The sequence below is a fragment of the Dasypus novemcinctus genome, chromosome 21 (genome assembly GCF_030445035.2).
Source record: "Dasypus novemcinctus isolate mDasNov1 chromosome 21, mDasNov1.1.hap2, whole genome shotgun sequence".
Classification (NCBI taxonomy): Eukaryota; Metazoa; Chordata; class Mammalia; order Cingulata; family Dasypodidae; genus Dasypus; species Dasypus novemcinctus.
This window is the reverse complement of record NC_080693.1, coordinates 54,678,029-54,704,852: the sequence shown is the minus strand read 5'-3', so window position 1 is coordinate 54,704,852 and position 26,824 is coordinate 54,678,029. Positions and strand designations below refer to the sequence as shown.

Here is a 26,824-nt window from a genome sequence, read left to right as displayed (position 1 = left end):
AGTCTCCAGCGTTTAAGCCTAGGCGCGTCCCCGCGGGCGCGCGCGCACAGCATGCTGGGAAGGCGCCCGCGCGGCGGCCATTTTGTCTTATCGGCTCCTCTGTAAAGGAGGCTCTTTGGCCTGAGAGCGGGCCGAGGAGTTTGGCGGCTATCTTGCCGGTGTTTTCTTTGGCTGGTGCCAGGGCTGGTGAGAGCAGCCGCCCGACAAAAGCACCATGATTTCGGCCGCGCAATTGTTGGATGAGTTAATGGGCCGGGACCGAAACCTGGCCCCGGACGAGAAGCGCAGCAACGTGCGATGGGACCACGAGAGCGTAAGTCCCGCGGGCCTTGGGTCTGTGCCCGGGAGCGGTGGGGGAGGGGAGTAGGCGCCGGCTAAGACCGGCCGGGCTGCGCGGCGCGGTTTGGGGTTGAGGCCGCAGCCGGGGTCGAGTGTCTGATCCGCTGGCCCGAGAGAGGCGGGAAGATGGCCCAGGAAGGAGTCCGCCCGAATCCGGGGATAAGGGAGGATTTGTTGTTTAGTATGGCAAATTGAAAAGCACCTTGGTGAGGCGGGCAAAGGGAGAATATGAGTATTTCATTAGCTCTAGAGGCTCCGGAGTTTTCACCTCGTGAAAAAAGGAAAGGGCAAATTCTTACGTTAAGTTTGGTTGAGCGTCGTATTTAGACTGAAATTTGAACAGAAACGGTGGTAAAAATCGTGGCAGTATTACGTGATTACTTTTACAGGGCTTACCTGGTGTGCAGATGTTTGATAGCAGTATGTTCTAATGAGCACCTCATGTGGATGTTGGTCAGGGTTTGTTCTTTGACATAAAATTCATGTGATTCTCGGCTTTTTGAGTTAGTGTAAATACTATAATCCATTTTACCCTAGTTTCGCACACGACTTTAGAGCCTCACACCCCAAGTCTCTTGGCAAGTAAGCGGCGAAACTAAACCTAATCTTTCTACTTCTGTTCACTTTCCACAACTCTATGAAATTGGCTCTGCAAATACTGTAGTGTATTTCCAGTGTTTGGTGTGGTTTTAAAAATGCAGTGTAACGTTTACTTGAGCTCTTTCCCGAAGAATAGGTGTTGAATTTTATTTTTTCTTTGGGGTTATAATTAACCTGGTAATTCTAAAACAGTTGCTATTCAAAATATAAAGTGAATAGTTATTGTAGGGGAGCGAGTGTAGCTCAGCGTTTAAGCGCCTGCTTCCAGGTTCAATCCTGGGACGTCCTTAATTTTTTTTGTTAAGTTAAATTGTTAATATGCTTTTAAAAATTAGTTGCTTACTCTTTTGTAAAACAGACTCTGGTCCGAGAGTAAAATTTATCTTTTGTAATACAGGAAAATAAGTTGGTGCTAAATGAGTTAGCTCCTTTAGTACCTAAAAGAGTAATTAAATGTGTTTGGCTAAATGTGTTGGGGTTCTACCTGGTACCAAAGTAGCATGAATTGTTTTTATGGTAGACTTTATTGTACGGAGTATTAGTCAGATTCATTCACATATTTGTTACTTACATCAAGAGATGTGAAGTTTTTTTAAGAGGTCTTTTAACATGTGAGTTCTCAGAATCCCTCTTGTCAAAGTAGGAACTAAGGATAACTTTGTTGCTTTCTTGACCTTCCTTTCTATAGGCATCTCTGTCACCATGAAGTAACCTTGGATTCCAATTAACTATCTAAATCACTAACCATACAATCTAAAAAAAAAAATCAAAACATTAAGATTCTCTTATATGCAAATATGACATTTGTGCATTTGAGTGAAAACAAATGCTTTTAACTGTGCTGTTTGTTCATCAACTGGAGCAGCCTTCCGTCTGTGCCTCTTTGGTCTTGAACAACTTGTGTGGTGAAGAAACTTGTTTTTGTGGTGATATTGCATTATATGTGATAATCTGCTTTCCTTTCAGTTTTAGTACTTCTGTCGGTGATTGTAACTTTTAGTGCTTTTCATAAAAATGTTTTTTGCTCTGACAAATTGCTCTTCATTTTAGATTAAGGGATTTGTGTCTGCAGGGAAAAGTTTGGTAGTAGTGACCAGGAACAAAGCATCATAGCCTCTTCTAATAAGTCATATCACTGTAGGGTATGATTAAACTAGGAAAGTTCAAGGGATCACTTCCGGGTCATTTGCATATTCTCGTGCTGTTGACTGTTAGTGCTTATCCTGGAGGAATGGGCAAACCTAGCATATATTTTAAAGTTCCTTTATCCTTGTAGCCAGTATTTCAAAATGTATTTGTGTTTCTAATCCATCTGGAAATTCCTCTTTGCCACACCTGCACCACTTTTTCCAATGGATGGGAAAAGCCATTTCACCTGGGTGGGGTCCTTTGTTTTCCTTTGGAATAGGGATGAATGAATAGTAAAAGAACTCGAGTTGCTGTGTCATCTGTAGATACTTAACTGAACTGGAACTTTACAGTGTATTAAAAGTAGTCTCTCGATTATCTGTGTTTGAATTGCCTGTGGAATTTGTTTTAAATGCAGATTCTGGATGCTCCCACCCTCCTCTACCCGTGTTCTGATTCTATTGATCTGGGGGAAGGGTCCAGAAACGGGCTCCTTTTATGCATTAAAAAGCATGTGAACCACTGCTTCCTGAGGCACCTTTTTTAACTGTGCAGATGGACACAATTACATTTTTAATTGGTGTTGAATTGGTAGTAGTTTCTCATACTATGCTTTTCCTTCCCTCTTTACAGAAGGAGCTAGTAGCCCTAGGGCAGGGGTTATTAACCTTTTTTGTTCCATGGACCCCCAAATCCGTACTATACTGTATTATTTAGAAATATATCATACCTGCACCAACACGTTCCCACAAGAATAATGTTTTTTTGGATTTCAGTTCAAGCTCACGGACCCCTTGTTAAGAACCCTTGCTCTAGGGGAAAGTTAGTTTTAAGTGAGAGGTGGATGTGTGATGTAAATTACCAACTTTCATTTGTTTATAACTGCTACCAGGTTCAAACTCTAGGTAGATATGCTGGTAGTGGTTTATAGGCTTTTCTAACTTCTTTGTAGATTGCTACTTCTGAAACAAAATGTTTTCAGTGTAAATCCAGTCAGCTTTAATATTCTAAGGATTCATTGACATCTCCACCTGCCCCATTTATTTGTATTTTGCATTGTTTGAGATTGTTTTGAGATTATTGATATTTTTGCATTAAGCACTCTGTTTGCTTTGCTTTTTAATAGTAAACAGCAGCCATGATAGGGAAAGCATGTGATTGAAACTGCCTTGTGCCAGTACGTTTGAGTTGGGGTCCATGTGGGGGAGGTTTCGCTCTTTTGCTAGAGAAGGCATGAACCATACTGTCAGAATAGTTAAAGATTGTAGGGAATTGTAAAGTCTGGTCTGGAGTTTTTATTATTTTTTTGTACAATTTAACAAAAGTTCAGATTGAGATTTTTATGTCCATGAATCTCAATCCAAAAGCTAACTGTTAACTCTGATTTTAATATTTGAAATGAAATGTCTATCAAGTCAAGCATACCTTCTGTTCAGTGAAGGGTTAATAATTTATGAAGAAAATTGGTCTAAATGCTCTTTTCTAAAATCTTTAGCACGTTAAAAATTGTCATTGCCACTGAAAAGTTGTTTAGAAAAAAAAATCAGTTATGTCTTCTGGCCAAATTATTACTAGTGAACTTTAACTCATCTTTAAAAAAAAACTTTGGGAAGGAAACTCTGAAGCAAAAAAACTAGTAATTATAATTCATGGCATCTATTTTTAAAATATTTTTCTAAGTAGTTTTAATTTTAAAAGTCACTGAAATGTTCTAACGGAGAGCAGGCATTTTATGCCTTATTCTTTAATATATAGTAAGTGTTGACCTCTCTCAATTGCCAGCAGTTTGATGTGTTGTATGTGTGTAGAACTGCTGTTTGCTTTTTTCACCAAGAAACATATACAGAAGTATAGTGGATAGTTTAAAGAACACCGCATGTACCATTACTCAATTTAATAATATCAACACATGGCCAATATTATTTCCTTTATGTCCCTAACCCTTCCATTATTTTGAACTAGTGCTGTCATTTCAACCTTAAAGGCATTATATGTATTTCTAAAATATAAGGCCTTAATTTTTAAAAACCACAATACCATTATCACTGATAATATTAAAGTGCTTCCTTAAATGTTTGCTTTAGAAAACATATCACTTAGTGGCTTGATATCCTCACAAGGAAAGAAAACTTACATTAGTAACACTTGACTTATTAATACAGTGCTTCATTGTTTTGTGAAATACATTTAATTTTCTTATAATTTCCCAGTAAGCTGGAGAAATTCCTGTATTCACTTATTCAGTAAAAATGTATTACCCCTATGGTAGAGACAGTGGAGTGGTGTAGATAAAGCATGTGACATTAGGGAGACATCAGGCTAGCTGCACATGTGAAGTAGATCATAATAGCGTGTGGTCAGTGTCAATGGGGAGAGTATAGGGTGTAGAAAGCACACATGGGAGAGGCACCTAACAGACACAGGGAATACTCACAGAAAGACTCTCTGATGCCAGGACCCTTAAATACTGGGTACAAAAGAACTAGTAGGAATTAGCCTGGAGGAGGGCGAGAGAGAAGACAAATGGAGAATGGTCTGGTCATTTGGGAAATTGTAAATAGTGTTAGAATTGAAGCCCTTGTTTTTTTGTTGTTGGGCAGGCGCCTGGTTTTGAATGGTTTTTTATAAGCCTTGTTAAAAGTTTAGTCTTCTTTACATGAGAAACAGTTGTGGCCTTGCAGGAGAGCTATGTTTACTAAATGATTGCTAGAGGAAATTGATTGGAATTTTACCAAAAGTTTATGTATTAAATAAATGAAGAGACTGAGCCATGACCCCAAAGATATATGTATGTCATGCAGGACTGACTTTTTCATCATTAAAATTTCCAGATGCTCCTAGATTTTAATTTAACACGTGTGTGGCAGTTGAAATATTACAATAATATTTTTAACTATTTCAAAATATACAGTAATTGGGATTGACTTTTTAGAATTTTCAATCAAATATCAGCTTAACTATGGCCAGCAATGATGAATTTAATAAAATACCAGTAGTTAGGGGAGCAGATTTATTAGTAGCTCAGTGGTTGAGTGCCTGCTTCCCATGTATTAGGTCCTCAGTGTTCAATCCCAGATACCTCCTTAAAAAAATAAAATACCAATATTTAAAGGCTGTCAAAAGTAGGTGTTGAATAAATTGTCTTTATGGCTTTTTAATTAAATGGTACTTGGTATTTGCTGGAGCCATCTTGAACCTATCCAAGGATATTAGTAACTTAGAATACCCAAGGAGGCTCTTGATGGTATCCCACATGATTTTAGCTAGGATTATTTATTTGTAGAAGTAGGTAAAGTCATTTATATGTGATTTAACTCTTTAAAGGCTTTGCTGTTTGTCATGTAACTTAAGTGACCTGAATGTTAGGGTGAAAAACAGCTGAGCATTCAACTGATTTGGAGGAAACAGTTTTTCAAAAGTAATGCAGGGAGGTGGATGTGGCTCAAGCACTTGGGCGCCTTCCTGGTCTACCACTTAGGAGGTCTGTGGTTCTGTTCTCAGTGTCTCCCAAAGAAGTCAGCGAGCTGGTGTGAAGGGCAGGCATGGCAAGCTGACACAAGATGATTCAACAAGAGACACAAGAGGAAAAATAATGAGAGACACATCAAAGCAGGGAACGAGGTGGCTTAAGCGATTAGGTGCCTCACTCCCACATCAGAGGTCCCAGTACCTCCTAAAGAAACAAAAGATGAACGGACACAGCAAGTACAAACAGTGAGGGGGTGGGGAGAGATAAATAAAAATAAACCTAAAAAAAAAAAAAAGTAATGCAAACAGTGGGAATCCTGTATGTTATGAATGATCTGTAAACTCCACAACTTCTCTAATTAAAAAAAAAAAAGTAATGTGGACAGCACTGAACATATTTGATTAGCTCAGGGGAGACTATATTGTTTACTGTTGGATTCAGGTAGGTATGGGAAGACAAAAATCAATAAGATTTCTTAGTATATACTTTTATGCTCTAAATTGGTAACCACAGTTGTGTTTGGAAAATGTGAATGCTAAAAAAAAAAAGGCTTTTTGCTAAGGTGTAAGTTCCTAACCAGCATCTCCCCAGTTAAATGTTTATACTCTTTACCCCCAAATATATTTACGTTTTCTTTGTACTCCATGTTCTCTTATTTAAAGATTGAATCCATTAACATATGGGGCCTTTTTTTTTTTTTTTTTTTTTTTTTCCAGTACTGTGTCAGGAGATTAAACCCGGTACCACCTGTTTGGGGTAATTTACCCTTTCATTCTAGTTTAACAAACGTACATAGTTTCAGAGACTGGTCTGAGTGCTTTCCAATTATTAATTAATATAATAACACTGAGATATTTTGTCTTCTTTTATCATATGAGGAAACAGAGGTAGAATTACAACCTAGCAGATGAGTGGCAGCTGGAATCAAACCTGGGCATGTTGCCTCTTCAGGTGTACCTAGTACCTACATACACTTGCCTGACTTTTATATCCTAGGTCTCTCTTGCCACATGTTTGCTTATGCCTAGGTCTTGCAGCCTTTCCACTTATGAACCTAAGTATCAGTTCAGGCTTCACCACCTGTGATGCTTGACATTCCTGATTAAATTAAGTCCCTCTCTGTTTCCACTTTTCCATGTATATTGTGTAGTGGATAGTACTTTGTATTTTTTGTTTGTGTTTCTGTCTTCTACTAGACTGAGTTTCCTAAGGATGGGTTCTTACTTATTCCTGTATTTCTAGTATGTTTTTTTTTTTAAGATTTATTTTTTTATTTATGTCTCTCCTATTCCCCGCCCCAGTTGCTGCTCTCTGTGTCCATTTGCTGTGTGTTCTTCTGTGTCCACTCGGATTCTTGTCAGCGGCACTGGGAATCTGTGTTTCTTTTTGTTGTGTCATCTTGCTTCGTCAGCTCTCTGTGTGTGCGGCGCCACTCATGGGCAGGCTGGATTTTTTTCGCACTGAGTGGCTCTCCTTACTGGGCACACTTCTTGTGCGTGGGGCTCCCCTACGTGGGGGACAGCCCTGCGTGGCAAGGCACTACTTGAATGCATCAGCGCTGCACATGGGCCAGCTCATCACACGGGTCAGAAGGCCCAGGGTTTGAACCCTGGACCTCCCATGTGGTAGGTGGATACTCTGTCTGTTGGACCAAATCCTCTTCCCTCTGGTATCACTTTTATTGAAAAACTAACAGTTTATTTAGACTTAGAATTTAGAGTTTTAGCCAGCAATACTTACATAACCTTTTACTTAGAAACTACCACTTTTTTTTGGAAATGACTAGCCATTTACACAAATAAGGCGTAGGATTTAGAATAAACTTTGATCTGGAAGATCAAAGGTTTTTTTAATGTAACATTTATTAGACTTTTTTTGGCAAATCTTGAAGGTAGTCATACTTAGCTTTTCTGTAAAAAATGGTTATTATCTTGTCCACAGTCATATAATATGTGGTAAGACCCAAATTCAAGCCCAATTTGTTTTGATTTCTGTGATAAATTTTAAAACTAAGATTCAGTATGTGCTATGTTGATATTTCCTTTACCAAAAAGAATTATATGATTTCTTTCCTAGAAATACTTGAAGTTTATGTTTGGTTATATTTTAGAGTCACATGGCACATTAGAAGTGTATTTAATACTTTCATTTTAATGACAGACCATTCTGAGGATGTGGATTGTGACTTTCCCAGTGTACACGTAAAAAGGAATAATAGTTTTAAATTTGTTAGTCATGATGACAGCAGTCCTATAGAAAACAGCACAATGCTGTGATGAAAATGCAAGCCACTGAGCGTATACTTTGAATGGATTGTACAAAGCATGGGACTGTAACATAGGGAATCCAGTGATGAAAAATGGACTGTGGTTAACAGAACAAATATGAGAACATTCTTTCATGAACTATAATGTATATAATACAGGGTATTAGGAATTGGGTGGGTTGGCAGAAAATATATCAAGTGTAAAATGTAGTCTATAGTTGTAATATTTTGAGGATGCTCTTATAGTTTGTAACAAATGCAGGATGGTGGTGGTGGGGTGTTTGGGAGTCTTGTATGTTGATATGTGTGTTTGTAACTTCACAACTTTTACTATACTCTTATTTATGTATGTTCATGTGTGAATGATATACTTCAGTAAAATTTTATAAAGAAAGCAAAGATTGGTCTATAAACTATACATCTATACTTTTATAAAAATGAGAAATAGAAGTAAAAACAAAGTTTTAGGTATAAAAGAAGATGAAATGCACATAAACTAAAACTTGTTTTTAATAAAAAAAAAATCCCTTTATTCTGGGATATTTTTCCTGGATTTTGTTGTTCAGGGGGGAAGTGGATTAAAGTAGATAGTAGAGGGAGTGGGTGTAGCTCAAGTAGTTGAAAACCAGCTTTCCATGTAGGAGGTCCAACACCTCCTAATAACAAAAACAAAAAAACAGCTCGAGGAAGCCAGTGTAGTTTAGTGGTTGAATGCTGTCTTCCCAAATATGAGGTCCTGGGTTCATTTCCTGGCCCCAGTACCTCAAAAGAAAAAAAAAGGCTGATAATAGAAAATGCTGTTGGTAATGGTGTCCGTCCTGCACATTTTTTCTTTTACTGAATTTCAGGGGTCTGAAAGCCGCTAATTTACCTAATGTGGTTTAACAAAAGAAATTGTTTTCATATTTACTTGGTTGAAAGATGCATACATCAGGAAATGAGTAAGTTATTTGGCACCCTTTCAGTGTAGTTTTGTTATTGTTTTATTGCTCATGACAATTATAAACAGGTAAATAATGTGTAGAATATTTGAGTGAAGTTAGAAATAGTCTCCTGATTTTCTAATACAATTTATCTACCTTCTTACATAGTTGCTATTTGGATTAGTTATCTATTGCTTCATAACAAATTACAGCAAAATTTAGTGGCATTAAACAAGAAACACTATCTCACATAGTTTCCAAAGATCAGAAATCTAGGAACAGCTTAGCTGGATGATTGTGGCTCAGGGTCTGTCATGAGCTTATTGTCAAGATGGCGGCTGAGCTGTATCAGAAAGCTTTGCTGGAGCTGAAGGTATCCACTTCCAGGATGGGCGACTCACATAGCAGTTTGCAGGATTCCTCGGTTCCTCACCACAGCCTCTCTATGTGGCTACTTAGAACGTTTCAGCAAACTTCGACTAGAGTGATGTAGCCACAAGGTTGGGGTGGGGGGTGGGGGGGATGCTTTGCTTTTTATAACCTAATAACCTAGTGTCTTGGGTTATATACCATCACTTCCACTTTATTCTTTTTGGTGGAGTGAGTCACTAAGTACAGACCACATATAAGAGGACCATGGAACTAGGTTCCACCTTTTGAAGGAGGGAATAGCAAAGAATTTGTAGATGTTTTTTAAACCATTGCAATGTTTAAAATACATATATTAGAATTTTCTCTGTAGATACTTTAATGGAGAAAACAAAGAAAAGTCAAGTTATTTTTGTAAATGAACCATAATCAGCAGCAGTGGTTAAACAAACAAATTTATATGTGACTAAATGGCATAGAACTAGACACAGACATTCTACAGATGTCTTAATATGGTTAAGTAAAATGTATATAGGATCTCTCTGTACTGTCTTTGCAACTTCCTGCAAATCTATAATTATCCAAAAATAAAAGTTAAAAAGTAACAAAAAAGCAAACATACAAAAGTCAACCATAATCAAAATACTTAGAAATAATTGCTGTAAATGTTTTATATATCTTAGACTTTTCTAAACAAAAATATACTATTTACAAAAAATCACATCATTCTATATACATAATCTTTTGTGTCTGCTTTCTTCACTATGAAACAGTTTTCCATGTCAATAAACAGTTTCTGTAATAGCTGTACAATACTCCCTTGTATGGATATATACTATGAATTACATACCCCAACCCCTTACTGTTGAAATTAGGTTGTTTCCAGTGTTTTTGGTATTGAAAATATTACCATGAGCATCTTTGGACATCCAGTGTAGTTTTAAAACAGAACAATTTTAAAAAAAGTAAAGTACCTTTTTTTTTCTTCACTAGGTTTGTAAATATTATCTCTGTGGTTTTTGTCCTGCGGAATTATTCACAAATACTCGTTCTGATCTTGGTAAGTGAATTTTCTGCATGACTTTCATCAAACAACTGATACTTTATAATTCTGAAAAAAATATTTTCTTAAGGGTTTGCTGATAAAGTAAATTCTTGGTTTAGCTTTTTGAATGTATTGATAAATGTCAGTGTGGTTAAACATGGTGGCTTAATTAAACATACATGTTTATTTCCACTCCCTCTCAAAACCCCACTAAAATGACAATTGAAAAAACAAAAAAGGTGTAAACTGAAGAGGAGATAACATTAGAGTTGTCAACAAATTTTTGGAAGATGACAAGTGGCTGGAGGAATAGCAGCAAACTCAACAAAACAGAAAGACCTATACCTAAAAACCTGCAGAAGGGAATATTAAGCAGAAGCAGGTGTTTGATCAGCAGATTCCTGGACAGGCTCAGGATTTGGAGGCATCAGGTACCACAGAAGGCAGGGTTGAGTCATGGGGCTGAAAATAAAGAGAAATGAGTTCAGAGTTTCTCAACCTTGACACTTGACATTTTGGGCCAGATAATTCTTTGTTGTGGGGGATTGTCCTGAGTATTGTTGAATGTTTAGCAGGAATCCCTAACCTTTACCCACTAAATTCCAGAACAAGAGTGACAACCAAAAATGTCTCCTGACATTGCCAAAGGTTCCCTGGGGAGTAGGGACAGAATTACTGCTGGTTGAGAAGTACTAGTTTAGTTGGTCAGATTCCCAGGTCCTGTGCATCTGGTGAGCCTCCGTCTCCCAATCTATCCACAGGAGGTAGTAGGTTATTTTCTAGAGAAATTAGACTAGAGAGACTCTAGTTCATCTCAGTTACAGAATACAAAAATTAATTTGAGAGATAATTTCTTAATTCTCCTAAGGATGGCACATAATTACTGCCATTCTAGAGGTGTAAAAGAAGTTAATTCATTATGTAAACTACTTCCCTTAGCTCATGAGAAACGTATTAGAGCTGGGAGAGTCTAGATACTGGGATTCCAGACACAGTGCAGGGCAGTAGTAAGAACTGAGGCTGTAAAAGAGTTTAAATGAGTTTATATTCTTAATAGTGGGGTTCTCCTGTTCCCTTCCTCTGCCCTGTTCCTGGAAGGATACAGCCAGATGTTTTTTTCCCAGGCAGAAGATTTGAGGATTCTTCTCTAGAGAGAGTGAGCAGTTCCAGAGAAGTGATCTACAGGTACTGACCCCTGGGGATCTCCTAAAATAAAGTTTTACTGCCTGATTTTCCTATAGTAAAGCCCTTTAGTTGACGAACCCTGCCTATGCATACCAACTTCCAGTCAGAGTTTGGGCGTTTTTTGTTTTTTTTTTTTTAATCAATTGCCAGCCAAGAAACACCAGCCAGATATTTAAAGGAAGCATTCAACATGAAAGAGTAATAACCAAAACCAACAGAAAAGGAGAATTTAGGGGAATTAAAGGTAATGTGGAAAGCAGAAGAACATTTTTTAAAAAGTAAATTTAGTATCCTCAGATAAGAGAAGATATTGCATCCATCAGAAAGAATAGATCCTATAAAAAAGGGAACTTTGAAAAAACTAAAAAGAGCTTTTTGAAATTAGTATTGAAAAAATCTGAAAATAAAATCATGGAAATTTGCTGGAATTTTGGCCAACAGGATAGAAAAGATTAAAATAAAAAAATTAGAGGGTCAGTTCAGGACCTCTAATATCTGCTTAAGAGTTCCAGCTAGAGAAAACAGAAGGGAGGAAATTCTCGAAGAAGTAACGTAAGAAAAATTAAATTGCATTACTGAAAGGACTTCATTCTCTAGATTGAGTCCTTCAAGTGCTCTGCTCAGCACAAGTAGAAAAACCTCTGTACCAAGATATATTACTGTGAATTTCATAACACCAAGTAAGGATAGGGGGCAGTCACAGGATTATGAATCAGCTTGGTCTTAGACTTGTCAGTAACGACCTCGGAAGCTTGAAGACACAAGAGAAACAACCTCAGGGATGTGAGTGAAAACGTGTTTTTTAACTTAGGTTATCTATATAGCCGGACATCAAACTATGAAAATGAAAAAGACATTTTCAGATATGCACGGTCTCAAAAAATTTGTCTCCCATGGACCTTTTCTCAGGAAACTATGAAAACATGGTCATAAACCAAGAAGAGAAACAAGATCCAGTAAATGGCATCCAATACAGAGCAGAAAAGTAATTCTCAGGATGACCACTGTAGAACAAGCTTAGAAAATGAGCAGCACAGATTCAAGCAGGGCAGAAGGCTCAAGGAAAAAAAAGAAACCATCTGATCTATTTTTAGCCTTCAGGGAAGTTAGCTGAATTGAAGTGCTTGAGAAGAATTTGCAAATAGGTTCATAGAAAACTGACTTGTATCAGAAGTGTTAACATAATGCATCTTTTGTTGGGCTCCGGCAATGAAGAGTAATTGCATAGATAAAATATAAACACTGAATGTTGATATCTATGGTTGATAAACCAGGAGAAAGCAAAATAAGGGTAGAATTCAGAGAGATGTCGGTAAATTCAGAAAAAAACGGCTAAAAAGTTGAAATTGTTTGCGTTTTGGAGGTGGGGAACAGTAGGACAAGGGTAGTGGTCTTGAACTGTTTAACTTTATGTGCAGGTACTTGAAACTTAAAAATTAATGTCAGTCGTGATTTAGACTACTGGTTTACGCACATCAGTTTTCTTCTTTGGCAGTAAGGAACATTTTTCTCTTTTCTCCGTTTCAATTTCTTTCTCTCTTTTACCATGTAGTTGCTCTCTGTTATATTGACCTTGAAGACTGAGGAGACCAATTTTCATGTGTTTACTTGGGGACTTTGCTTCACTGCTCACTTGTATCAATTTAGGTGTCTACAGACTAATGATTAAATGGATTTTTCTTCATTGTTTTAAAAGAATAACTTTTATGTGTGTGGTAAGCAAGAGAAAATGTTTTTTGTGTCAAATAATTTATATATTCCTGTTTCTCAATTCTTTTTCTTTCAGGTCCATGTGAAAAAATTCATGATGAAAATCTACGAAAACAGTAAGTTGTTGCTGTTTGTTGTTATTTTCTAGTTATTATTTGGTAAAAAGGGGTCAAAGGTTGAAGAGATAATTGGAATTACACTGCAATGAATGTCTGATAGAGGTCCTGTTCACCAACTAGGGATATTAGGAAAGTTGTATAGCTTTAATAATGATACTATTAGCCACCACTTGATTCTTTACTATATGTTAACTAAGCCTTTTTTCCTGTATCGTATTTTTTAACAGCCTCAGTTTTATAGATGTGACTTGTTCTGGGTCCAGGGTCATATAGAGTGTATGGTAGAGTTGGTGTTCCAGTCCCTGGATTTGCCTGATTTTTTGTAAAATCTATGCTTTTAACCAAACATAATAGTATACTGCATTTCCTTCACCAGGATGAGGAATAACCAGAAATTTACTTTATATTTATCTGGTTTCCTCTTCATCCTAAAATGGGATACTCCTTAAGACTAGTTTAAAAAACAAAACACTAGTTAAGGTAGAATATGTGAATTATAATGGGTAAATGTTTGAAAATACATTATTTTCGTTTTTATCAGGTATGAGAAGAGCTCTCGTTTTATGAAAGTTGGCTATGAGAGAGATTTTTTGCGATACTTACAGAGTTTACTTGCAGAAGTAGAACGTAGAATTAGACGCGGCCATGCTCGTTTGGCATTGTCTCAAAACCAGCAGTCTTCTGGGGTAAGTATGAAATGGATTTATAGTCTTGTAAAGTGTCCTTGTTCTCTGAAGACCCTTATTTATTTTTATTTAATTTTTTGAGGTACTAGGTCAGGGATTGAATCCAGGACCTCGTATGTGGGAAGCTGGCACTCAACCACTGAGCCACATTGACTTCCCTACGTTGGCTCCCTTTGCTGTTTGCTTTTTTTGTCTCTAGGAGGCACTGGAAACCCAGCCTGGGGACCTCCCACATGGGAAGCACACAACCATTTGAGCCACATCTGCTCCCCTCCTGTATATTTTTGAAACTTGTCTTCTTTATTCATTACTTGGTATTCTTTTAGGATGACATAAAACTTAAAAGGTGTTCTTTTTTTTTTTCCCTCAGTCTTTTTTGGCAAACATAATATTGATTCTACTGATCATAAGATTTTTCTCACTTGAGTAATTGATAAAATCTGTGATTGACTAACAGAAATTGAAAATAATTGTTAAAAGTAGTTAAACACTTTAATTGTTCAGGCACAAATATTTAGGTATGTGAGAATTTGAATATTTCTACTTGTTTTTTGGTGTGTGTTGATAATATATTTTATTGTCTTCAACAGGCAGCTGGCCCAACAGGCAAGAATGAAGAAAAAATTCAGGTTTTAACAGACAAAATTGATGTACTCCTGCAGCAGGTGAGAATTATCTACATTCATGTCAGAAAATTCTTGGAACCAGACACTTAGCCAAAGAAGCTATAAGGATGTCAAGTAAACATGTGAAAAAAATGCTCACCATCATAGTCATTAAAGCCACAATGAGATGCCTGTTACACACCTACTAGAATGAAAATTTAAAAGATTAACCAAACCCAGTGTTGGTGAAGATGGGGGGCAATAGGACCAATCATATATAACTGGTGAAGCAATGCCAAGAAAAGAGGAATACAAACTGTTAATAGTCCTATTTATATACCATTGTAGAAAAAGATGCATACTAATCTCTGTCATGATAGAAAGCAAATCATTGGTGTGTGAGGGTAGGGGTGGGATTATATTTGGGGAAGGTACTGCAGAGGGGCAGGAGGAAACTTTTCAAGGTGATGGATATATTCATTATCTAGATGGTGGTGATGGTTTCATGGATGTGTGCATATGTCAGAACATCAAATTGTGCACTTAAAAATGTAGCTTATACCTGTTATACTTTGAAAAAATTCAGAAGGGTAAATTAAACCCAAAGGGATTTCAGAAAACAAAACCAAGCAATAAATCCCAAAACAACCATTAAATGCTAGTGAGGCTTGGGGGTGGAAAAAATACTTGTATGATTTGGTTAGAAAGGAGTCTTGACTTCTCTCTCCCTCCCCCCCCCCCCACCCCCCCAGATTGAAGAACTAGGATCTGAAGGAAAGGTAGAAGAAGCCCAGGGAATGATGAAATTAGTTGAACAGTTAAAAGAAGAGAGAGAATTGCTTAGATCCACAACCTCGGTGAGTAACAGCCTTTTAGAAATTACCCACCCTTTTCACTGTAAATTACTTGGGGTCAGTTACTATTTGAGAACTTTTGAAAACAATTTTTTAATGCCCTAAAGCAAGAGTTGGCAGACGTTGTCTTAGAGGGCCACAGTGGGCCCTTTTTGCAGACCATAAGGTCCCTGGCACCTGCTATATTAAACTCTGCCTTCATATCATGAAAGTAGCCATAGATAATACGTCAGCAAATGGGTGTGACTGTTTTCAGTTGAAGTTTGTTTATAGAAATAGAACTCTGGTCCCTGGTTTGCCAGCCCCTGCCATAAATCATAAGTATTCACTTGAACCTGGGTTTTTTTTTTCTTCTTTTTTTATGACAATAAATTACTCAGTACATACCTACCTTAGTTCAAAATTGATACATTCTTAAATTTTCTTCTACCTTCTTAACTTTTAACTGGACAATATAATATACACATTGTGGGTATTGATCCTCATATTGAATAAGGTAACAGATTGTGCTCATTGAATTCAGTTTCTTTTTATTTTCTTAAGGTACCAGGGCCAGGATTGAACCTGGAATCTTGTGTTTGAGAAGTTGGTGCTCAACCATTGAGCCATATCAGTTCCCCTGAGTTGGTTTTTTCGTTTGTTTGCTTTTTGTTTTTTTGTTCTTAGGAGGCACTGGGAACCAAATCTGGGACCTCCCATATGGGAAGTAGGCATGCAACTGCTTGAACCACATCTGCTCCCCTTCATTTTTTGAACAGTTTATATGGAGGCCACACTTTTAGCCTGTTGAACCTAGGCAAGCAATAAAATCAGGCTAAAATTGATGGCTTTCTGAAAGGTAGTTTCTCAAGATAGTATGGATTTTCAGCAGTTAAAGTTGACTGATGGGTCTCAAAGCTTTTCCTAGATAATACAGCAAGTTGGTTGCTGTTGCTGTGCTTCTCTCTAAAAATTGACCAGTTGCTGCCCAATTGTATGGCTTCAAGGAATAAGTAGCAGTTAACAAAAATTAGAAATCTATTCTAAATGTTAAGTACTTCCTTTTGAGATTTGTTTGTTCGTTCTTCTTCTTCAGATATTCTTATAACCAACTTATGTTTTTTTTCAGACCATTGAAAGTTTTGCTGCCCAAGAAAAACAAATGGAAGTTTGTGAAGTGTGTGGAGCCTTTTTAATAGTAGGAGATGCACAGTCCCGGGTAGATGACCATTTGATGGGAAAACAGCACATGGGCTATGCCAAAATTAAAGCTACTGTAGAAGAATTAAAAGTAAGTTTCCTTCAAATATGCTGTAGCAAAATATTGGTCACATGTTGCTATTTTGCTGATGTGTATAATTATTGGAAGCAGTTATAATTCCTGTGAGACTTTGCTATTCATCATACTAACAAAACACTTCATTATCTTAATTCTTAAAGTGCCAAGAATTTGGGAGGAAGAATATTCCTAAGAGAATTCAGTTCAGTTGGTCTATAAATTGCCTCACATTTGGTGACCTTTGTTTGACAAAATCTTTAAAGTTATATTGTATAAAAATCCAACTTGGTTTCCTTAGGAAAAGTTAAGAAAAAGAACTGAAGAGCCTGATCGTGATGAGCGTTTAAAAAAGGAGAAGCAAGAAAGAGAGGAAAGAGAAAAAGAGCGGGAGAGAGAAAGGGAAGAGAGAGAAAGGAAAAGACGAAGAGAAGAGGAAGAAAGAGAAAAAGAAAGAGCCCGTGATAGAGAAAGAAGAAAGAGAAGTCGTTCACGAAGTAGGCACTCAAGCCGAACTTCTGACCGAAGATGCAGCCGGTCTCGGGACCACAAAAGATCACGAAGTAGAGAAAGGAGGCGAAGCAGGTATGTAAAACACTTAAAACAGTGCCTGGCACATAGTTAACACTGGGGTGAATCATGAGAGTATAATCTGTGAATGAATGAATGAATCCTCCAGGACAACTTGGTCATTTCCCACCAGTCTGTGGTTTGACACAGTCTTATTTGGAATGGAATGTAGCAGAGTGTCTTAAGCATTTCTCTCACTGATTCTAAGAAGATATTTAATTATAAATTTCCGTAAGGTTACCTACTTTTGCTTTGAACGGCATCTAGCATAATGTAAAAACTAAAATGTCATGTAACTAATTCTTTAAGAACATGAAAATGTGAAATCAATCTTAGCGGTGCTTTTTAAACCTTAGTGTTCTAATTAGAGTTTTGATTGAAAAGGATTCTTTTAAAGAACACAATGAAGACTTTATTAGCATTTGAGATACATTGAATTTAAGAAAGACTTCCAATAATTTTCCATTCTTCAGATTTATAATGTAATGGTATAGTTTCTCTTCATACCTCTTAAGAGTAATTTTTGTTTAATCTTAATTATTCAACGGTAAATAATTCTTCAAGGTTTTTCTCGTTGTAATACCAGCTGAAGTTGCTTTCTTTTTGTTTTAAATTATTAAGAAGTAGAGATCGACGAAGAAGCAGAAGCCATGATAGATCAGAAAGAAAACATAGATCGCGTAGTCGGGATCGAAGAAGATCAAAAAGCCGGGATCGAAAGTCATATAAGCACAGGAGCAAAAGTCGGGACAGAGAACAAGATAGAAAATCCAAGGAGAAAGGTTAGTTTGTATGAGAATTTAGTTCATTAAGATATTATATTTTCACACTATTGTCTGCCTACTCACTTTTCTCCAGACACAGGCAGAGTTTTTTTTCTTTTCTGCTATACTCCTTTTCCCTAAAAGGAGCACCATTTTAGAAGCACCCCATTAGAAGATGGGCATTCTTTTCCTCTCTCCTGTTGTCATTTGTGAGAATGGAAGTTAAAAACACGTTAAAGCCACATCCTTCCGTTGGTAGCCTGAAGGTTATTAAAATATATTCTTCCAAGTATTGCATTACTTTCTAGGTTTTTAGGCTGCCAAATTTATTACTTTGGTTTATTGGCTGTATTTTAAGTAAAAAAAAAAAAATGCAGTGTTCCATAGTATGTTTTGTAAAGTAAATGTACATTGTTGCATTGGTCCTCATCTACAATACTCATTTAATTCAGGAATTAACTTTTTGGTTTTTTTCCTTTTTAGTCACTAACTTTAATGTTCCTAGAAGTTGAATATCAACCATGTGTCTTACTGTTTTTCTGTTGAATAAATATGCTCTTTTCTCTCTATTTATTTCTTTGGTTTTCTTTGGCATTCCAGTAGTTGGTTTAGTGTGCCATTAGTACTATTATTTTTATCATCACTATTAATGGTTTTTTTCATTGTCTTTAGCATGTTTTGAAAGGCTATTCTTTTAACATTTTTTGAAAGATAATTCTTTTAATCACCAGTCGTCATTGTCTCCTTTTTGCGTTTTCATTTGTTTTCTTTGGATTCTTTTAGTCTCTTTCTTTTTGTATTGACTGGGCTGTTCTGTTTTGCATGGTTTTTAGAAATGAGAAAGAGCCTAATCCTAATTTCTTTGGCTTTGTTGGTTCCATTCTGTTCTATCTGTGTCCATGTTTGGTCACCAGCATAATTTATGTGCTAAATTTGAGTTTATTAAGCTGGTCTTGTCTGTGGTACTCATTTTCTTTTATTGAACTATCCTAGTGCTTCAGGTTTTTCTTAGACTGTTAGAGAAGTACTAGCATAAATAATAGACAAGTTTTTTGGTCTTCTCCTTTTATTTTTCCCTAAATAAACGCACCCACTTTTAAACATTTATTTTACATATAGTTTACATATAGTGGCCTTTGCCGCAACATGGAGCAAATGTTAAAGAATAGGAAACTGATTTTTTATTTTTATTTTTTAATTTACGGGCATGAGCTTTGTTCAAGAGGCAATTGCTATAAAGGTTAGATGATTTTACAATACTTTAAAGAAAGTTTCACCCAATCTTTTTGCAAGACTTCTGTATAACACAACTTCCCATGTAATGTATTTTGGGGGTGAAGGGTCAGCTGTAAAGAGTAAGGTGGATGACAGAGATCAACTTCCTTTGAAAATCTTTTAATCCTATAATCCAAAATCACCTTAGTTGCTATTTTCTATATCATAATTTGTGTCACTTAAAATAGTTGGGTTGGTTGTCATGGGAAAAGGATAGCTAGCCTCTCCCTAACTATAGGGAATCAAAGTTGAATAGTAAATGGTACTCGCCTGAAAAAAAACAGACATTTGTATTATTTCTGGATAGAGCAAAAGATGTACTGAATTGCTTACCTGTAATCTTAATTGTCTGTAATTATGACATCGTGGAACTTAATAAAACTTTTGTTTAAGCAAAATAAGATGAGTTGTGTTTAGATTCTATACATGAACAGACAGGGATTTTCCTGGTAATATTTGAAGTAAGGAGAGAAGACTTGATACAGAGAAAACTCTGTATCAGGTACATCTTGAAAGATTTGGTGTGCTGTTACGGATTTAATTCTAAACTTTGGGATCTATTTTAGAAGAGATTTATTGGCTTTTGACAATGTCTTGTAGCCATTGAGACAAAATATATAAATGACGAGGGCCCTGACTTTGGGGGCCAGATATGAGCAGTAGGAGGCATTTGATAATGCAGATGATTGAGTGAGTTCATTACTCCAGATGCTGTAATGGAAGCAGTTTATCTAACTTCACAAATGAAAAGTGGTTTCTCACACAAGTATCTTCTTACCACAAGCCAATTTAGGGTGCTCTCTTTGTTGAGAGTTCCGTTTTTTTATCTATAGCCCTAAAATCCACGACACATTGTGGATGTCCTCGGGACTATTAAGATCTACCATATTTACATAGGGCAGAAGATAAGATTATTGGACTGACTACTAGTCCTCTACGGGGCAACAAGACGACTCTTCCTCATTGAAGCTACCTGTGCACCGGAGAAGCCCATAAGGCACAAAGGGAGGACTTTCCCACAAGGTCAGTTAGAGCACACTGTATTGGCACAGTTCCACAAGTGGACACAGACATGAAGCAAGTCCTTCAGTTAGCTACGTGGACATTGCTTTTTGCTTTTGGCAGGTGTTATAGACTGGATATGCTCCTTCACATAAGAACTTCAGTTCTTATATAATTCTTTGAGTGGGTGCCCTCCCAAACTATGATTTTGTTTTCATTTCAATCCCCTCTCCCAGTTATTTGGTGTTGTGTCTTAATAACTTTGTCCCGAATCTATGTAGAGGGTTCTGCTTCTCTTAAAACATCCTTCTGTCTTAGGAGCTACTTCGCTAGACCAGCTATTCTTAACTTAGTTTTAAGAGGGAAAATACTTTTTTCAAGAAAATTTCTAGTGTGCTTTAACATTTCCTGTAGAAATCTTTTGTTAGGGCAAACTTGGATCTGAAAAAGCTAGAATATACTTGCTCTGTGTTACCACTTCTGCCTCTAGCCTGACGTTTCACCTTTCCAAAGAAAATAGAGAAAAAAGTTGAACTTTTTTCATTCTTTATTTGCAGCTGAGTTGAATTTTAAATTCTTTTAGAAAAACATGCTTTCAGATGGCATAATTTACTACTTAGCAAAGCACGAAAGTTCATTTGCTTGGCTTGGGATCAGGGTTGTCCATTTTCTTTCATTAGGCTTGTCCTTCGGGTATTTAAATATATGTAAATGAATCTTTTGTATTAAAAAATATATAATTGGGTAAACATGCGGATTAAATATCCAACTTCACCTTTTGGGGTGCTTTTTACCCTTCTCACTTAATAATTTACCTCATGAACACAGTTTCTGTATACTGTCTTTCCTGCCTTCCCTACTGCCTTTTGATGTTCTTTACCCAAAGTAAAATTTACTAAAATAAAAATCTTAAGATTCTACAGTGGTTTTTTTTTTTTTTTAAGATTTTATTAATGTATTACCCCCACCCCCACCCCCCTCTACAGTGGTTTTTGTAGTTGCCTATACTTAATAGCTTCTCAGCAGTTTAAGAGAATTTACCCACTGTTTTTACCTTTTGCTTCCTTTAATTCTCTCCTGCTCTCTACTTCACAAATTACAAATTTTGTCCTTTTGATAGTACACCAAACTGTTAACTTGCAGTCTATGAGAAATTATTGTCTTTCATTCACTTTTCAAAGTATTATGTATTTATTGTATTTTACTTTAAAATCCATGGTCAATGTCTTCTTTCATGGCAGAAAAGAGGGGATCTGATGATAAAAAAAGTAGTGTGAAGTCCAGTAGTCGAGAAAAACAGAGTGAAGACACAAACACTGAATCGAAGGAAAGTGATACTAAGAATGAGGTCAATGGGACCAGTGAAGACATTAAATCTGAAGGTGACACTCAGTCCAATTAAAACTGATCTGATAAGACCTCAGATCAGACAGAGGTAAGTGTATTGTTTCTCACTTTGATTAGGGCTTTTTGTTACTGTTTGACAGTGCAGCGTAAGTATGCACAGATGAAGATGGAACTAAGCCGAGTAAGAAGACATACAAAAGCATCTTCTGAAGGAAAAGACAGTGTAGTCCTGCAAAACATTTTGAGGTACATTGTTTTGTCTCAGCTATTTTGTAGCAGACTCGTGCCCCCATTAGTGTGCCTCTTTGGAAATTATTGCCCACATTTGTAATATAGTCGCCATTGAAAAGTTAAATTATCCTTTTTTTAGGGATTTTGCTGTCATTTATTTTTTTATTTTTTTTTTAATAAAAAGGTTGAACTGTTTTTTTTTTCTTTTTGGTATTAAGTCCATCTTGTGTTGGTACATTGGCAGAGACATATGCTTTAAAAACTTAAATATTTCTGAGGCACATGTTGGACCACTTTGTTTTAATTAAACTGCTAGTATTTCTTTGTCAAGGATGTTTCTAGTTTTTTGCTTTATTGCCTTGCATTCTAATGCAGTTTGTTCTGTAACTCGAGAGCCAGTAGCATTGGATTGATGGAAGTGTAGGGTTTATGAATTATTGCAGCTGACTACCATACCTCACACAGCGTTGGTGTTGTGAGCGGCCCATGAAAAGCCAAATTAAAAATCAAGGATTCAGTCAAACTAAGCAGGTACTCATGCCAGGTACTCCTTTCTCTACCCACATCCATGTTTGAATGCTATTGCCTGTGATCTTTACGCTTAACTGTTGTGTATCTTTTTGTTCTTTACAAGAAGCACAGAGGGGTTTTTTTGTGTATTGTGTGGAAACTATCAAATGTTAACAGAATGGAATTTTTTTTCAACTGTATGTAGGGATGCAGTGGTGCCCAGAATTAGATATCTTTAAAGAATTTTAAATACAATAAACACTTCATATTATTCGCCTTGTTACATTCAATGCAATTCTCAAGTCCTTAAGAGGTATGTGTTTAATATTTCCTACTGTGTAGGAGAATTTGCAGTCAGCCATAGATATACAGGAATAGCCACTGGCTGATATATTTAAAGCAGCCGTGAATAGTAGGGACAGACACCTTCAATCTGTGAAATACAAAGAACTGATGAACCATATAGAATGAATTTGGGTTTTTAAAGAACAATTAAAAATCAGCTTTTGTAAGTGTTCTTAAAACCAATAAATGTTCATTCTTTGGGCTAGTGGCGTGGGACCAAATACTCCTAATGAAAGGAAGTACCAACGAATTGCCTGTCAATGGCATTCCTTTTCTAGGCAAGCATTAGTATTAATGTCTGTGACTATACACAAGTAGGCAGGCATACACAGGCACATGACTATAAGAACTACACTGATGCCTTGATTATTAAAAAGAATACAAACATTTTACACACGTTAATTATAATTAGCAGCTAGTGACTGGGCCAACGTAATCATAAACACTTGCTTTTTACATGTTGTCTAATTATCATCTTTCCCCAAATTTTGCATTGTAGGACTACCATTGGAAGATTTTTGGAAGAATACTGAAAACGGCATAAAGTGAAGATCAACATTAAAATGAGGTGAAAGAAAAGTTATAGTGGCATAGAAAAAGTATAAAGCTCAGTTAGTATTTTTTTTTTTTATTAAAAATTAATTCAGGACTGATGTGACCTACCAGATTTCAGAACATGTGTTATTAGCATATATGCCGCTGAAAACTTAGGTCCTGTATCATAATTTTTTCCCCTTTAAGACTTTTTAAGAAATATTACACAAACATGTGGCTTGCTCAGTGTTTAATTGCAAGTTTTCATTCTTGGACTTTGAAAACAGGATTAAACGTTAGTATTTGTGTGAATCAGACTAAGCAGGATTCCATTTTTACAACTCTGCTATACCTAGCTTTTGAATTTAGAAGTGACAATAAAGTATCTCTGACTTTCTGTTACAAACTTGATTGTCTCTGTTATTGAAATGTTTTAGTATTAATCTTTTTCTAATAAAGTTATTGATTCCGAACTAGTCCCTTGTTTTAAATATAATAGGTACACTTACTAGAGGTGTTGGTGTACAGTTTTATCTGATTTGTTCTGTTTAAAACTAGTTTTTACAAAATTTCCAGTTTAATGTTTTAAATAATGGTGCTTCGGTTTTGGGTGATTATGAATAAATTCAAGTTTTGCTTTTAATAGTGAAGATGTACAGTGAACTAGAATATATTTTTACATCCCCAAGAGATTTCTTTAGTAATATAAAATTTAAAATATCCTTCTGACAAATACTGTCACCTCCTAGTTATGAAATAATGATGTAGAAGAACATTTAAGAACTTTTTGAAAAATCCTTTATCAGGACTTCTTTAATCTGTTCTTGTCATTTTCCAAATGTGTTTATTTTTGTGTATGGGGTGTGTCATATAACAAGGCTGTTAAACCTGATGGTTAAGCAATTGATTTTTATGTCACATACAAGAAAATTGGCAGCATATTTCTGTCTATAGTCAAGTTCTTCGGCTATAAAAGTATTGTCTCTAGCAGGATATACCAGCAATGCCCAGTGATTTACAGTTTTCACATATCTCCATCAGTTTATTGGTGAAGATATTGAGTAAATGGGTTAAATGATTTACCCAAAGTCATGTGGCTTCACTCTGGAGCGCTAGGAGATGGGATTTGGATCTCTGCCTCATTGGCCTGTGCTGGACTATTATGCCACTGTAGTTATTTTGATAGGCATGATACACCATTAGAGAATTTACTAAAATGTCCCCTCCAACAAGCTTTGGAAAATAATGGAAGCTGCCACTTCAGAGGCTTTTTGTGAGAAAATGCTGTGGGGACAGAGCACCCCCCAGACTTCCTTAGCTGAACATGGAGATAATAGCAGTGAGTGAGTGGGTTTTCTCTGAATCTCTAAGAGATGACTCTTGTGAGGATTAAGATAAAATGGGAAACAAAACCAAACACAAAGTCAGCTCCCTAGCACTGCTTTGTGTGCTTTGACAAGATCATAGTTGAAGGAGTAAAGGACTTAAAATGGTCGTTTACCATCTAGTGTTAGTATTAAGAGAAACAGAAAACATAAGAAATTTACTAAGTTATGAAAATGACAAGTTTGCTCTGTTCTGCCTCATTTAGTAGTTAACAGCTAATTTATTTAATTAAGTACAGTAAATGAGCTAATGAAAAGGCTTCTTTTCTTTGAACACTTAGATCTTTGGACCACTATTGAGGTTTTGTATGATTAGAGGGGAAGGCCTGGCCACTTAGGGTGCCTATACCTAAAGTCAGGAACCCCAGTTGTGGAGATCAAGAAGTTGAGTTTTATTTTTTTTTAAATCCTCCCCATTCCCATACACCCAAAATCTGGCTTGAGGATTTTTGTAAAAATATTGAAATACATTTCTACCATGCAGACCAAAAGGTTATCACTTGGTTAATGCATATTTTTGTGGAAAGTTTTTAAGGAGAACCAGTTTTAATTAATCAGAAGATTTCATGATAAGCATGAAATCAGAGTAATCAGTTTTTGGTGTTTTTTTTTTTTTTTTTTGCTTTGTTTTGTGTTTTTTTAAACACAAAAATAGGATAGTATCATTAACCTCTATCACTCATCACTAAGGAGACTCCTGGCTAGTCTTACTTCATATATCTGCACACATGTGTGTAACCCTGCTCTCATTTTGAAGCAAGATCAGACATAGCATTAATCTGTAAATATTTCAGCATGTATCTCTAAAAGATAAGTATTCCTTAAAGTAATAGTTCTCAATATTAAATACATTGGATGGACTTTTAATTGCCAGAGTCCTCAAACTATAATACTGGTTTGATAGCTTCATTTCCATTGTGCTTCTCAAGCGGACCGGTCAGTCCAATCTGCTGCTCAAGGCATTTTCTCCTTTTGGATGTAAAGATGAACTCTGCATATCATCCCCCTTTTTGTTAAAATGTTTTTCTTTAAGCAGATCATGGTATATTTATTTTTTCAGTTTGGGCTAAAGCACTTTTCTTGTCGTCTTGATCTTTAGCTTTAATAACTTAGTCATATATTCATCTCCTCATCTCCTTAGAGCACTCCTCTCCCTGCAACTGATCTACCAGTTTCTTACAGTGTGTCACAGAGGATAACCAGCCTTAATTCCCAAGTTCTGAGAATACTTTGACCTTATTTGGGTTGAGCTTAGCTACCTTCTGATTAAAGTTTCTGGAAGTGTAAAAAGCTGAAAAATTTATGATGTAAGTTTTTTGAGCTTGTGTCCATTCTGTGTTTTTAAAAATTAATGCATTTTAGATGAGCTCTGTGAATATGTTTATAAACGTCTATTATCCTAATGTGCATGAAACAGACAAAAACCTCTTAAATATATTGTGTTTACTTTCTGTGGGTTGGGACTTATTAAGGGATTGGGTTTTTCAGTTTGAATTCTGAAGTTTGGTTGTTTGTGAAAGAACCCCTGGTTACTAGTGTTTTGACATTATGTATTACAATTGTAATGCACATGGTTTAAAAAAATTCAGAAGTGTTTATTGATCTATGTCTCCTTTTTCTCAGAACTACTGCTGTTAGCAGTTTATTCTCCCAAGTGGTGCTTTTTTGTTTCGTTTGTTTTGGAGGGGGTGGGGGGCATGAACTTACATGTGTAGATCTTTTTTTATAAAAAGATAGTACCATATGTGTTCTGAATCTTGCAGTTTTCACTTAATTTTATAGAAACTTTTATTTGGAAACATAGACAGCACTTTTAAGTTTATCATGTTTTAAAAAGTACATTTCAAAGAAGCCAAAGCAGAGAAGTAAATGTATTTTTCATTGTATCAGAAGTTTGAATTTTCTATTTTAAAAATGCAATGTGAGACAGTTTCACAGTTGAACTGTTTCCTCCCCTCAGCCATCATAAATAGATGAGTTGTTAACAGATTTAAGAATGTTTAGGGAACAGCCACTTGGGAAAACGATTTGGTATAACTCATGGCCATTCTGCTCCTAGATGTATACCCTAGAGAAAACTCTTGTATGTGTGCAACAGGACGTAGATGAAAGAATGTTCATAACAGCATTGTTTGTAATAGGAAGGGCAAAAAAACTGGAAAGACCCCAAATGTCCTACAGTCCATTTGCTAAATAAACATCATGGGATATTCCTACAGTGGAATTCCACAGAAGTGAAACTTCAGCTACTCACGTGAACGTGGATGAATCTCAACATAATGGTCAAAAAAAAAAAAAAAGTCATGGA

General features: G+C 36.2%; 1 protein-coding gene across 6 annotated transcripts; it reads left to right on the top strand.

Annotated features, from left to right (window-relative positions):
- Nucleotides 1–23,604, top strand: LUC7L3 (LUC7 like 3 pre-mRNA splicing factor). Of its 6 annotated transcripts, none has more exons than XR_011646855.1 (12): nt 1–313; nt 10,088–10,154; nt 13,111–13,150; nt 13,695–13,839; nt 14,430–14,504; nt 15,197–15,301; nt 16,407–16,568; nt 16,855–17,138; nt 17,745–17,905; nt 20,060–20,185; nt 21,406–21,599; nt 23,097–23,604. XR_011646855.1 is itself a non-coding variant. In XM_058283958.2 (12 exons), exons 1-12 carry the CDS (start codon nt 215–217, stop codon nt 23,128–23,130), a joined length of 1,419 nt encoding a protein of 472 aa, XP_058139941.1. In that variant the 5' UTR covers nt 1–214; the 3' UTR covers nt 23,131–23,604. The 6 variants fall into 6 exon arrangements, 5 of the variants coding, with proteins under 5 accessions (XP_058139941.1, XP_004480490.1, XP_012375865.1 ...); XM_058283958.2 differs by lacking the exon at nt 20,060–20,185 and adding an exon at nt 21,652–21,757 and having other exon boundaries at nt 21,406–21,546; XM_071210587.1 differs by lacking the exons at nt 20,060–20,185; nt 23,097–23,604 and adding exons at nt 11,264–11,324; nt 21,652–21,946 and having other exon boundaries at nt 85–313; nt 21,406–21,546.
- The last annotated feature ends 3,220 nt before the right edge of the window (nt 23,605–26,824 follow it).

Coding starts and splice junctions, on each gene's coding strand:
- LUC7L3 (XM_012520411.4), top strand. CDS start 215: ATGATTTCGGCCGCGCAATTGTTGGATGAGTTAATGGGCCGGGACCGA. Junction 14,505..15,196: donor TTGATGTACTCCTGCAGCAG/GTGAGAATTATC, acceptor CCACCCCCCCAG/ATTGAAGAACTAGGATCTGA. Junction 16,569..16,854: donor CTACTGTAGAAGAATTAAAA/GTAAGTTTCCTT, acceptor TGGTTTCCTTAG/GAAAAGTTAAGAAAAAGAAC.